At 41.5% G+C, this 15,022-nt stretch overlaps 1 protein-coding gene across 3 annotated transcripts in view; it reads left to right on the plus strand.

The window, feature by feature from the left end:
• Positions 1-15,022, plus strand: part of Sema5a (semaphorin 5A) — a 441,538-nt gene that overhangs the window by 360,723 nt on the left and 65,793 nt on the right. For all 3 annotated transcript variants that reach the window (XM_031359853.1, XM_031359854.1, XM_031359855.1), the window contains 2 exons: positions 10,341-10,522; positions 13,392-13,535. In XM_031359853.1, coding sequence (XP_031215713.1) covers positions 10,341-10,522; positions 13,392-13,535 — 326 coding nt within the window. The remainder of the gene's footprint in view (positions 1-10,340; positions 10,523-13,391; positions 13,536-15,022) is intronic.

Here is a 15,022-nt window from a genome sequence, read left to right on the forward strand (position 1 = left end):
ACCCTGAATCCAAGAAAAACAAAGCTCACTGTTTTCTTGTCTGCTTGGGTTCTCGCTTGCAGAAGACAGTTTTCCTTTATTTCTGTCTCAGGCAGCAAGACATTTCTTTCTTGTGTTCTAGCATATGAACCGAAACTGCTAATATTAATATACTCAAATTAGCTAGTGGAGCAGTTAATCACTCTGTGTTAGCCCGTTGGTTGTAAGCACCTCTGCAAGGCAGGAGCCGGAACAGAAGCTACATATTAACTGTCCATAGATGTATTAGACATACCTCAGGCTTCGGATTTGCCAGTGCAGCTTCCAGAAGCTGCCCCTTCCAGATCCAAACCATATGTTAATGAAGCTTGTTCTTCAACTTGGAAGGAAATGGAGCAGAGACAGTTTGAAGGCCAGCACCCTTCCCAGATGTTGCTGTGGGTGGTGAGTCCTTTGCACAAAGGACCCTGTGTGGACATAATCGAATCTAGGCATTCAGAGCTCCCATCTGGGGCCAGATCAGAGTTTCTCAACCTGCGGGTTGTCATCTTTTGTGGGGAACAAATGACCCTTTCACAGGAATCATTTATCAGATAGCCTGAATATCAAATATTTATGAGTCATAACAGTAGCAAGAAAGTAGCAAGAAAAGTAAGTTATGAAGTAGGAACAAAAATAATTTTTGTTGGGGGTCACCACAACATGCAGAGCTATATCAAAGGGAAGGCTGAAAACCACTGTCTTAGAACCATTTGGCTGCGTAGTGCTAGGTCTGCGATTTCAAAGGGGAAATGTTCTTCCATATCTTTAAAAATGGTTTGAGAAGTACCAGGAACTGAAGAAACCCCCTTTTCAGTGCTGAACATGTTAATAGCACAAAGGCAGTCACCCTAAATTTTTTTGCAGAAGGTAAAAACGTAATGAACAGCATCCAAAATGTCAGTCTGCAGACATATCCTCCTGGGCAGTCAGTGTATCTTCCTGCATACTTTTGTCCTTGCATTTATTAGATGTTTTCTTTATTTACAATATCTCCTTCCCCAGGTTCCCCTCCAGAAAAAATAAAAAAGAAAATAAATAAAATCAAATAAAAAAATCAAAAGGTAAAACAAACCTCTGTTCCCTCCCCCCCTCCCCCTGCTCACCAACCAACCCTCTTACTGGCCCTGACAGTCCCCTACACTGGGGCATAGAACCTTCACAGTGCTGAGGGCCTCTCCTCCCATTGATGACCAACTTGGCCATCCTCTGCTATACATATGCTGCTGGAGCCATGAGTCCCACCATGTGTACTCATTGGTTGGAGTTTTAGTCCCTGAGAGCTCTGAGGGTCCTAGTTAGTTCATATTATTGTTCATCCTAAGGGGCTGCAAACCCTTCAGCTCCTTGGGTCCTTTCTCTAGCTCCTTCATTGGTAGAAGCTCACAGTCATCCATTGTCCTTGCATTTTTAATGGTTGAAAAAAGTGTAAGAGGCAGGTAAAGTTTCTCTTAAATGGTAAGAACATTTCTCCCTGCATCCATGGTTACATATATGAGCATCAGAGCTAAGACAATTATGTGGAGGAAAATTTACCCCCATGCATTTGCTTTATAACAGATGCACATCTTGAATATTTTACAGTAAAAGTAGGAAATGGAGGTATCCCATGTTTGAGACATGACCTAAGAGTTGTCACCATATTGTCTCAAGTCAGGATGATAGATCCTGTTAATTTTTCAGGGCAACATGGGCATGCAGTGAGCCTTAATTACAGCTCTGAGATATGGCCACAGACCCAGTGTCGGTCACACATAGCAAGACTTGTCTCTCTAGACATGAGATGCATCTATTGTATAGAGATCCATCCTCTTACATAATGGATTTGCTCACATCAAGATATAATTTTGGCAAGCTAAGAATAATAATAAAAACACAGCAATAATCTTACTAGGTTTTAAAATTTTTATTTTAAAATGTCACTTCCATGTTATTTGTTCTTTTCTTTCACTAAAATAAAATATCTTATTATTAAATAAGTCTGTGGTATCCACATTTCATGATTTTGATATAATACTGGCTTTAAAGTGTGTGCTATATATGTCGCTGTCACTTTAAGATGGTCTCTCAGGTTGTATTTTCCATACTGAGGCCCAAACCCAGGAGTTCACACTTGCTGGGCCAGAGATGGATTGCCAGAGTATGATGACCTTGTAGGTTCAGTGTTGAATGAATTCTAAGATGCCAACTGATTTTGGAAATAGTAAATGCCAAGAGAATTTTGCAATCAGTAAATATTTCTCATTCCTTCTGAAGGTTGTTTACCTACGTCTTTACCCAAGCAAGTAGAACTTGCTATTTTTTTTAATAAGCTGAGGCATTGAAAGAAAAACAGGCATTTTATATCTTATGTAAAAGTATATGTTGAAAGAACGTGGTTTTATTAAATTGAGTTTATTTGGTTAAAAACATACTGATAGGAAGTGACACCCCAGACACACTTGTGTGAACTCACCAAAAAACTAAATCTCCAAACACTTAGGTCAGTTGGGTCAGCAATTAGGGAACATGCAGTGCTCTTGCAGAGAACCCAAGTTTGTTTCCAACATCCACATTAGGAGGCTCACAACTTCCTTAATGTCACCTCCTGGCCCACATGGGCACCTGCACCTCCGCTCACACTGATATACACATATACAAATAACTAAAACTATAAAGTCTTTTCCTTAAAGTACTCAGGGCCTGTGACGGGGTACCAGTGGGTTCCTAGCATGGTTGTCCCACTCAAACGTCACACACTGTGTCTCACTTACACCTGCTTTACTCGGCTTGTCATGCTATAGGAAAATACCCAGCACTGAGTCCTTTCTAAAGCACAGAAATATATTACTCACAGTTCTGGAAGCCAAAAATATACAATAACAAGGCACCAGCATTTGTTGTGATGAGAATTTTTGGGGGGGGCCTGCATGTGGAAAAGTGGACCTAAGAAGCAATGTCCTCTTAAGTGTCACAAGCACTAAGAATAGATAGATCGTCCCTAGATTGCTAGAGGCTGCACAAGACTATATCCTAGTCCTCTGCAAAGGTACAGTCTTGCCTTATAATTCATCTGGAGAGATAAGCTTAGGGTGGATATTAAATTGATGTCATAATATAAGGCAAAACTTCCTGGGTAGCTTATTCAATATCCTGCTTTGTATAGTCACTGCATGTGGATATATAAAAAAAAAAAAAAAAAAAAAAAAAAAAAAAAAAAAAAAAAAAAAAAACCTTGAAAATAAAGGAAGGTCTAGTAATTCTGAAGAAAAGAAGACCAGATAAAAATTTAAGACTTCAATTTAGCCATAAAATAACAGTAGTTGAAGGAGTGGACCCATGGTTAAAAATCTTGCTACTTTGCTCACAACTACCTGTGACTTTATTTCCAAATAATCCAATGACTGTTTCTGCCTTCTGTGGTCAAACACACATGTGACATTCTCTTTACATTGGGACACACACACACACACACACAAACATAAATATAAGGAAAAATGACCAATATAAAGACGTGCTGGAGACCTGGGTACAGCCCTGTCACAGACCCTGAGTACTTTAAAGAAAAGACTTTATAGTTTTACTTATTTGTATATGTGTGTATATCGGTGTGAGCAGAGGTGCAGGTGCCCACAATTGAAGGGTGTACACAGTAGGCCAGCAGAGAATTAGTGCATGAATAAATCAACATGAAAATATTATTCTTAGTAACAAAAGTGGATCCTCTTTAGCTGGCCCTTTGAAAGTCACTATTTCCTCAGTGGGCAGGGAGGTAAAGTAGGGTACACCTGACTCCCGGGAGCCTCTCACAGGAGAAAGCTATAACAGAGCCATATTATACAAAGGTGGCTGAGAGCATTTCACATGCTCCTGAGCCAACTTCTTTACACTGGTGGGTGGATATGACTTGTGATGTGGTGAGGATTCAGTGAGCTGCTGACACTCTGAATCCTCTCCAGGATGGTCACGCACTGCCAATGGGTAGTGCACCTTTTACTCGGGCTTTGTATTTAATAGTATAAAGTGCATGCTTCAAGAAGAAAATCACTTGGGAGAAATCTGGAAAGAACTTTGACAGTTTATTCTAAAGTGCTTTCTTTCATTTTGTTTTTCCACTCCTGAGGTAGGACTCACACCTTGTCTATGCTAGCCAAGTAACTGCTCACGGTACCAATTGTCAGCACTTAGGCCTTTACTTCAGGTATCGTTTCAAGGACAATTATGAACTTGTTAAAAATATTCAAATTTCCAAGATGCGTACCATTATTCCTATTGCCATTTTCTAGGCCAACCTTCAATCTAAGACATACAGCATCCAATCAGGCATGAGGCTGAAGAGTGTACGGGGAGTTCACTCCCTTTCGCTCCACTGCTTCACTGAGGCTTACAAGTTCTTCCAGAACATTTCATAACAAACAAACCTCCAGAAGATTTGAAAAGGGCTGCCTCTCCTACCTGCAGCTTCCTCACTGCTGGACAGAACTGAAACTGCCTTCTTTCCTTGTAAATTAGTCACTGTTGCCACATTCTTATCTTATGCCTGTTCCAACCAGTGGCTGCCCAATGGCCCTCTTTCTTCTTCCACTAGCTTATGAAAATGACTACTGTGGGTTTTATTTGCTGTCACACATGTCGAATAACCCCTCCCCTTTTCTGTGCCATTGGTATTAACTCATCTTTTCTTTGGGTATATATTTAGGAAGAGAATTCTAAAAGCATCTCTCTGCCTAAAACCTTCATGTCTAACCAGACTCACAGAAAGAACTGAGACTAACAAGTATGGTGGATCTCAATAGGAAACAAGTAGGATGCCTGCTAGGGACAACTAGAAATAACTAGGGACATGATTAGGATGTCATAAAAGATGAATGTTACATTACATTCTACCTTCACATGCCAGTGCTCAAACCAGCAGGGACTTAAAAAGCAGAAGCACTTTTTCTCTCTCAGCTGGAGAAAAATACTTTTTATAGATGCTCCTTACACACTCACGTTTAGGTCATCTACAAGAATTAGGTCCTATGTTTTCCTAAGATCAAGCCCTGACCAAAGTCACCAGGAATCCATGTGTGTCATTTACCTTTTTGCTGCTGTGACAGAGCAGCTGTAAAAGCCAACTTTAAAGGGAACAAATTTATTGTGCCCCACGGTTTAAGTCCACCATCACTAACTAACATCTATTGATTCTGGGCCTGAGGCAAGGCTTACTAACCACGATGGCAGGGAGAACATGGCAGTGATCAAAGATGCTAACCTCCTGGAAGTCAGCACAGAAAGAAGACAGGGGTCGAGGGGTTAGACCATATCCCATGACCTACTGATTGTAGCCATAGTAACGAATTCCCCAAGAAAGAAGGCAGCTGTGGTCTATCTAGTGGTGAGGAAGCTGCATTCAGGAGAGGCAGCATCTTTGATAGGCCTTACTTACAGTCTATCGAGTGGTAAACTTGATGTAATGACCCATTAGTAATGGTATTGTCCTCTTAGTTCATTCTCTTCTGAATCCTGCTCTTCCTAGGAACCCGGTTTTTAACATGTGAGTGTTCGGAATGTTTATATTCAAACTATGACTTCCTTAGACAGGCTAGGGCCCATCATTAGCCTTGGCCTTGAGTGCAAACTTCTGGATAATTCTGGGTGATCATTGGTATAAAGACTCTCAAACCCCTCTTATTCAGATTGTTTTCTTTCATAAAATCTTGCCTACTCCAGCTTTCTTATCCAAGCCTCTTTGAATTACAATATTGAGAATTCCATGTTCCCTACAGAACAAGCAATCCATTTCAAAGAAACACATAGGTTAGCCTTGTTGGTGATTTTTTTTTTCCATTTTCTTTTCTTCATCATTGTGACACTATTTCTTCTTCACCTTATAACACTGGCTTTTGCTGTATATCATACAGAAAGATACATGTCCAAGTCATTGCTCTGCCTAGCTCCTTTGTATCCTCAGGGAGACATAGAATGCAGGTGAACTTGAAGGGAATAATCTTTGCACCAAATCTTCTAATTTTCCTCCAATCATCTCTTCTTCTAAAAGTACTAACCAGTATTTAGAGGACCCAGAAACTTAAATAATTAAATTGTCCTTACCCTTACACTATCCTTTCCTCCTCCTCTGAGAAGTGAGATGAGTATAAGTGGCCAGCTGTATCCAGGAACTCAGTTTCTTCACCGACTCTGCTTTCCAAGGCTGTCTGTCCTTGGTCAGGACAGTTCAACTTGCCACTCCCACCCACCCTGGATTCAGCTGATGACTGTCATGGTGTGTGGAGGGAGCCTGGGGTGTGTTTCCCTAGCCCTCCTTCAGTTGAGGGCTATGTTTTTGCCAGGGTTCTATGATGGGATGACTCAGGGTGGACATGGCAGTTCCTGTCTAGCTCTGACTCTCACCTGGCTCCAGCATTAGCTGAAGCTCCTTTCACAGATGGTCCCTGGGTTCCACAGCATCTCTGGATCTTTCCCTCATGCTCTCTTGTCTCTTCATCTCCATGTATAATCCTACAAGCCACTATTTTGCCTCCTGTTGGGGTCATGACAAACTCACACACGTGTTTTTCAGTGTGATGCCCCAACTACCATAGCTACATTTCTTTCTGTGACTTTTACTTTTTTTGGGCTGTTTGTAGGCTTGCTTTATCCTAAACTAGAAGTAAAGTTCTAGAGGCTTCTGCTTCCTTTTCTAACATCAGAACTAGTTCAGAGTCTCATAAACAGAAAAGTTGGTCTCTCCGTGTGGAAGAGTCATTTTATGTAAAATGTTATAGTTGGGATAATTTGTTATTTTTTTACTTTTTTATTTTTTATTTTAATTTATTAATTACAAAACGAAAAACAAAAACAAAAAACAAACCCTATTTCCTCCCCTCTCCCCATGCTCACCAACCCACCCTCTCCCACTTCCTGGCTCTGGCATTCCCCTACATTGGGGCATAGAACCTTCACAGGACCAAGGGTGTCTCCTCCCATTGATGACCAACTAGGCCATTCTCTGCTATACATATGCTGCTGGGGCCATGAGTCCCACCATGTGTGCTCTTTTGTTGGTGGTTTAGTCCCTGGGAGCTCTGAGGGTACTAGTTAGTTCATATTGTTGCTCGTCCTAAGAGGCTGTAAACCCTTCAGCTCCTTGGGTCCTTTCTTTAGCTCCTTCAATGGGGACCCTATGCTCAGTCCAATGGATGGCTGTGAGCCTCTACTTCTGTATTAGTTAGATACTAGCAGAGCCTTGCAGGAGACAGCTATATCAGGCTCCTGTCAGCCATTACTTGCTGACATCCACAATAGTGTCTGGGTTTGATGATTGAATATGGAAAGGATTCCCAATTGGAGCAGTCTTTGGATTATCCTTCTTTCAGTCTCTGCTCCATAGTTTGTCTCTGCAACTCCTTAGATGGGTATATCATGCACTCTCTGATAAGTGGATATTAGCTCAGAAATTCAGAATACTCAAAATGCAATCCACAAGCCACAAGAAACTCAAGAAGAAGGAAGACCAAAGTGTGGATGCTTCATTCCTTCTTAGAAGGGATAATTTGTTAAACTGCCTGAATGTCCATGCTCTGTGTATTACTGTTCAAACCTCTTCAACTTATCTTGACTTATATATTTGCTTAGATTCCCTGTTTAGATTTCTGTATCAGATTTGAAGAGCTTTGACACATTGTTTTCATATGGAGTTGGCTTGCCTAAGAGCATCTGGCACCTGTTTGTCATGTACAGAGTAGCCAGCGACCCCACCACCACCACTGGGCATCATTCAGCTCTGAGCTCTCTAGTCCTTTCTTTCCTAGTTTATCTGCTCACCAAAAGCTCAATCTGCACTCTGCTTCATTCCTGAACAATGCCAGTCAAAGGTATAAACCTGCCCATGATTTTTAAAATTATATAACATTTTCAATGTGAAAATGCCCACAATAGCAGTAGCTCACCTTCATCTTCTTATCTAGAGTAAGAATTTTTGTCCCATATTCCTCTTCCCCCAAAAATCCCTCTGGCTGGGTCTCTGGACACTTGAGCAGTTTCTTGTCATCCATATCTAGTCTGCTTTGAGACACTCTCATGAATGCCAATGCAGAAGCATGTATCTCTCATTAATCTTTGAAACCAGAATGGGAACAACATCCTACCTGATGATGTGTCTGTTACTCAGGGAGGCCTTGGGCTATCTGCTTGGCAAGCACAGGTGTGCCATTTCCTGCATCCCCCAGCACACCTTGTAGGTAGATATTTTTATCACTTCTCATTTCCCTTGATGGATGCCCCACCTTGGGCAGGCAGGCAATGGAGTTGAGAGTCTTATCTCTGTTCAGTACCCTGGGGCACAGTGGTGGAGAACTAACTCTACAGGTTTCCAGGGCAGCTCCTCCCTGTCTCAGACAGTCAACACCTAGTACAGAGAGAAGCAATGGCCAATATGAATAGTCATAATAGTGTGGGCTGTGCATATATGGATATGATATGAATTGTCATGCTTAATTGATGCCTAGTCTCTGAACAGGAGACATGGGCTTTTTACAATGAAAACAAGAATAACATTGTTTATGTCTCAGGCAATGGTCTGTGTAGGATTATTAACATAGACTCAGTTAAGTAATGGATAGAAGCAAAAAAGAGATCAGAGCATCAATGTAAAAAATATCCAAAGTAGGAACTTCACTGATTTAACAAGAGCGCCTGGCAACTCAAAAGCTTGGATCATCTTGCATACAAGGCATGTTGCTCCTTAGAAGCATGTGGTTTCCAAGGAACCTGGAGGTCCAAGTAGGAGCTGTGGCCAGAAATGTTATTTATGGGGATCTTGGAGACAAGGAAGCTTACTGTTGGGAAATGTTCCTTTGTCCACTTGTGTTCTAGCTTACTCTCAGATAGGGCAGGCCCAGGCCCTCCTTCTGGACACAGTTTATTTAGAAATAAGAGAGATTGGTAGCAGGGTTCAGTTCTGCCACCTAAAGAAATAAACAGCATTAATGTTGACTGGGAAAAAGAAGGAATAGAGAATGACACTGTAGAGCCATATCTGTCACTGTGGATGGCAGAGAAAACCACATTAATATGTAAACATTTCCCATAGTACTTAGAGAAACCATGGATCAAAAATACTGCTGCTTCTATGACTGGTGCCTTTCACATACTGGCTGGCTGAGGGGAGAGTCAGGAGCCAGAGAATGCAGAGAGAAAATATAGTTATCATCAGATCATCATCACATTGCCTAAGACTCACCTGTCTTTGTATTAAAATGAAGAGGCTGGGACTTTCTCTGGTCCCTTTTGAAGGGAGGCCTTGGACAGGGAACTTAACCTTTGACCCCAAGAGTACTTTTCCAGAGATCTTCTATTATATGTGTCAGAAAGCTGCTCACTCTTCAGTGTTCAAGAATTGATATCCCAACGACACTCAGACCCATTACTCAGCATTCTGCCTGCAGTGCCTTGCAGGAGTCTCCAACACTGTACCCTCAGCCATGTCACTGTACCCTCTCTCATTGTCTCTGCCTAGCATTCCTTCTTCCAAACCCAATGCCAATAAGGCATCTGTCACTGGCTCTCCATGACAGGGAAGAGCCCAGCCATGTATCCCTCTGACACATTTATTCCTCTGTCATCACCCAAGCTGTCCTTGGCATCAAGCATCCAGTCCAGCTGCTTTAGAGGTTCCTTTCCACTCTGTACAACTCAACACAAGTGCCACATGAGCTTGTTGTCCATCCTCCGCAGCAGCCTTGCGGTGCCCTTAGTAGCTATTACATATAGTCATAAGCCGATGCCAAGCCCTTCCTGGCCAACATACAAGCTCTGAGTGGTGCTCACAGCATAGCTTTGGCAAGAAGTCTGAGAACTATAGCAATCTCATTGCTCATGAGGATACTGAGATGAGCTTGGCATCAAACACTGTCACTTGGAGGTAACATATGAAACCAGCCTGGATTAATCTTTCATGGACTTTCGTTGTTTTAAGGTGTATAAAGCCATGCATCAGATGTGTACATCTATTTTTTTTTCTTATTCCTTGAGTTACCCATATTGGTGGGCAGTTCTACCTCATTCGTGAGTTGTGGGTCTTTTCTCCCCCACTTCCTCTTCTGTCTTCTTGCTCTTCTCCTCCCTCCGTTCCTCATTCCTGTATCTTTTTGCTTCTTTTCCTCCACAGTCCCTCTTTCTCATTATCTCTAGCAGTGACCTAGGCTGCATGACTTTGAAATCTTTCCATACACACTGCCAACTTTAATTTTCTTCAAATTTTGAAAAAGTTGTGATTGCCACTTGAGAGATCTTTTGTGTGTGTGTGTGTGTTTTTAAAAGCTTTACCCTTTCTGACACCAATGCTTGTATTTGCCTTCCAGACGAGAAATCTCACTGTAGATGGGCGTTTTGGCCCATGGTCTCCGTGGACGCCCTGTACACACACCGATGGCACTGCTGTGGGATCCTGCCTCTGCCGGTCCCGCTCCTGTGACAGCCCAGCTCCACAATGTGGTGGCTGGCAGTGTGAGGGCCCTAGAATGGAGATCACCAACTGTTCCAGGTGTGTGCCTCAGATCATTCTGACATTCTCGTTTTTTCTTGGATTGTTGTGGTATCTGGGCAGCCATTCTTAACACACACCATCCTTTAGTAGATGGAAGTGGCAAGAAGAATGGGGTACCTGTCACTTAGTGATTACATCATTTATGGGGGAAAATTCAAACTGTAGGTTAAATTGTGAATTTAAACTGTTTATGCACTTGTCATTGGATAGGAAAATATTGCTACTTTACTTAATATAATTGGCTTCTTTGATGGAAATATCTATTACTTAATCTCTTCCTGAAATATGTGACTGTTAATCCCTACTTGTAGATCGTGATGCATGATCTGGAATGCATCTTTTTTCTATGCTGTAGTAGATCAGAACTCAGTATACCCCAGCTCTCTGACCTCAGACCATTAGAAACCAGCACAGTCCGGTTGTTGTGATCCACTGGGGTCATCTGAGTTGCCTCCTGTTCTTCTCTAACTACAGTCACATGTCCTGCCTGCTTCCCTTGTAGAGCATTGCACCTGGAGAGGTTCTTGGGTCATTTTGCAAGTCCCTTCTTCACTTGATTACAAATAGGCCATTTCTTAACACCATAGCTAGTTTTCATGAGCCTAAGATGCAGAAGCAATGAGGGAAACTGTCTACGAAGCAAATGGCTGAAGATCAGATTGGGTAATTGAATTGTGTGAGAGCCCAGGGCAGGAAGGGTGGGCAGAACAGGGTGTGCAGAGAAAAAAGGCAAGCCTTGTCCTCATGAGCAGATCTGATGTGCGTTTCTATCTGTAGCAGTTTCAAGGTGGGTTCTATCACCACATAAAGTTTACAGAAGCCAAGGAGGGCCACAGAGATAAGGTTATGTAATAAAACAGAAAACACGATGTAGGTTGCGGGACTTAGTTTGAAGATGACAATGAGCTATTTCATTATGGGAAGACTGGAGTGCTGGGCTGTAGTTGTTCATCACTAGGGATTCAGCTCTTGTTCCAGTTGAAAAGTCACCCTCTAAACAAGCTTGACCAGCTTATTGCAGGTTAAAATCCTAAGGAAACCAGCCTGTTTCAGGGATGCTGTAGAAGTGTAAGCAGATGACCAGGTATCAACATCTCCCATGCTGTGTGATTACTCCACAAGGCTCTGTGGTTTTCCCTGACTCTGCCTCTAAACAGCTTCTAGAAGTATGCAAAGCCAAGTCCATACGATAAAGTTACTGATAAACTTGCTTCATTTATTGTCTGATTTCCTACAGTCTGTTGGTTTTAGACACTTTTATTTACCTATCACTGCACAGGTAACATGTTCTTCATATCATAAATTGAATGTGTCATAAAGCCATATATATTTCCAAAAGTTTAAGAAATTAAGAGTTTTAAAAGAATATTAAAATATGTTGTAAAGTTTTAATAACCCCATGAATTATTTTGGCCACGTGTAAGGCTGTAGGTAGAAGGGTATAGAAAAATGGCTTGTTATTTTTATGACTGATGTTGGAGGTGGTCTCAGTTTGATAAAATTATCAACAATCAACAATTTACCATGCACTAAACTATATCTATTTTGTTTCTGTTAGTGTTAGGTTTCAGCTGGTAAACTAGAAGACTACAAAATATGTTTCAAACTCCTCATAAAGCTTCATCTTAACTACATAATTTGTTAATTGTGTCAACTTATATATTTAAACTGATCTCTTTAGTATTACCATTATACACTCTTGTGTTCTTAAAGCAAAGTATAAAGGGAAAATGAAGGCTGCTGTGAACTGATCTTATCCCAAGCTCATGAAAATAAAGCAGCTGAGGATGCAGGATGCCTATGGGGATGCTGTGTGATTAACAAATAGAGGTTCTGAGACTGAAGAGAAGGTTCAGAGTTTAATAGCACTGGCTGCTCTTCCAGAGGAAGAATTCAATTCCCAGCACCCACAGCAGATGGGTCACAGCTGTCTATAACTGTAGTCCTGTAGGGTCTGATGCCCTCTTCTGGTGTGGAGATATATATGCGACAAAATGTAAAAACAAATGAATCTTTAAAAAAGAAAAAAGAAGGTCCACATACAATATCCATAGGATACAATGAATGTTCTAATGCCCCAAGTAATAAAATATGCACACTTTTTTTAATAGCTCAGGAAAAATTGTAAGGGAGATTTAAATTACAAAGATCCTGAATATATTGTCACTTTATGAAAATAATTACACTAATAAAAAATGTGTGTCAATATTCTATTTTGTGAATGACTTTGGTGAAATAGATTCACTTTGTTTTTCTTTTATTCCTAAATATACTATACCATTCTATATGTACAACTGCATGATTGCATATAGCTTTGTGTGATTCTGAATTAAATACTCCCCTTTCATTTTTTAACAAGATTGGCTTGAAATAATTGAAGAAAGTTCCACTTGTTCCCAACACGGATGCTTTCTATAGGGCTGTGCATATACGTGCACTGCTTTTAGATTTAATAGAATGTGCTGTGTGTGATTTCAGCTATTTCTTCTATCTCAGGGACACTGTTCATGTGTTATAAGAGATGTGTCAGGAGTCAAAATTGGAAATTTTATACGTTAAGGATTCACTTCTAATACTGTGCGATAAAATACAAATTTAATAGGTTGAGATTTTAATAACTAAAGTTCCTTAACTCCTTCAAACATAGTAGGTACGTTTGGGATGGTTTGAGCTTTAGCATCAAATGCCAACTGTAAGGGAACTCAAAGCCACAGAGGTTGGCAGTGTGCTCTGTTCAAAGATGTCCCTCCTCTCGGAGGCCACACAATCAAATGGTTCACCCCTGGTACAAAGACATCGGCAATAGACTTATGGGGCTTGACTGAGCTGGCTCAACTGAGGTATCAAATCACTTCCTCTCCTGCAGGAATGGAGGCTGGACTCCCTGGACCTCCTGGTCTCCCTGCAGCACCACCTGTGGCATCGGCTTCCAGGTGCGGCAGCGCTCCTGCAGCAACCCCACGCCCAGGCATGGAGGGCGCGTGTGCGTGGGCCAGAACAGGGAGGAAAGGTAGGTTCTAGCTGTGTTCCTTTACCAGCATCCGTGCACTTCCTGACGTTCAGGTGGGGCCAGTTCCACTTTGGGAGCTAGCTTAGTTTATCTATGGCATTCTTCTCTGTTAAGATAATCCGCACCTTATTTTTCTGACATCCTTCAATTTTGACCCAAAGTTCCCATGAAGAGCCTTATTCTGGTTCAGTTTCTCTGCATATTTGAACTAAGAATCCTATCTCAAGTCACATGAACGCTCAGGAACAAAGAGTACCTGTGGGCTGAGCTTCTGTGCACCCAGGAAGTGAGCCTGCCTGCTGGGGAATGGTTGCTGAGTTATTTCAGTTAGCCTGTCTCAGGAGTTGCAAATCCCAGCGGGTCCTGGTTAAAAGAACAGGTCTAATAAATAAGTTCCAAATAGGCTGGGTGTGGGGTGGGGTGTAGGCAAGTGAGAGAAAACTTGGGAAAGCAAGGGAGGCTTTATCTCTGTACCCTCTAGTCTGTTGACAAAGACCCAGCCACAGTACAAGTTGGTTTCCATGAAGACTTTCAGGGTTCAGTGCTCCATCTGGACGTCCCATCTAAGACTTGGATCTAACACATTGTTTTTATTGTTTTGTTATAGAATCAATCATTTTGCATTGACTCCAAAATCTATTCTTTATTCCTTTTTCTTTCCCTTGCCTACTGAATGCATATTCTATTCTGTCACTATTGTGAGTGAAAAGCTGTAGGTGAAGTTCAGAGTATTTTTAGGACACACACACACACATACACAAACACACCATCTATTTGAAAGGTTTCCAGTGCTTTTTAATGAAAAAAAAATAGAGGCTCCTACTTGATATCATGGGTTCACGGAGTCTCATAAAAATACTGTATGTGGCTATGTTCTTTTACAAACAAAAAGCAGGGTTCCTGATTCTTATGTAGTTTTACAGTGGGTATTGAGTTTATCTTGATAGCAACTAGGAAGACCATTTCTCTTCTTCAGCCATCCAGTTTCTTACTTACCAGTGATTATTTTGTTCCCTTTGAATCAGAAAGAAAGGAAGGCTGCTGTCACATATAGACAGGGTTTGTCATTTCTGAAGGGGTTCCCTGAGACAGTCCTGTATAGGCTTTCTATAGTGCTCCATCTATCACCAGTTGATAGGTGAGAAAGCTGACCAGTGAGGGCTCTTCTTACCATATTTCCCAACATCCTACTTGAGTGAACTCACTTCTGTCTGTGCAAAAGCTTCTCTGAGTCCAGGTCACAGACACAGGAAGGAGAAGGCTACATACATCTGTGGCCAAATGTACTGTGTTCTCTACACTTAACAATTCGTAAATCCATACTTTCGAAAATGGATTTTATAAATATTGGTTAGTGACCTGACCTGCAGGCCAAGTTATTTGGGGGAGCGAAGAGGACCACAACCTGGAATAAGAACGGGCGAGAGAGAAGACAAGACTCAAGGAAGCATTGCTTGTCAAGAGTCGTTTACTTAGTGGAGCTGAGC

The sequence above is a fragment of the Mastomys coucha genome, unplaced genomic scaffold (genome assembly GCF_008632895.1).
Source record: "Mastomys coucha isolate ucsf_1 unplaced genomic scaffold, UCSF_Mcou_1 pScaffold8, whole genome shotgun sequence".
In the NCBI taxonomy this organism is placed as follows: domain Eukaryota; kingdom Metazoa; phylum Chordata; class Mammalia; order Rodentia; family Muridae; genus Mastomys; species Mastomys coucha.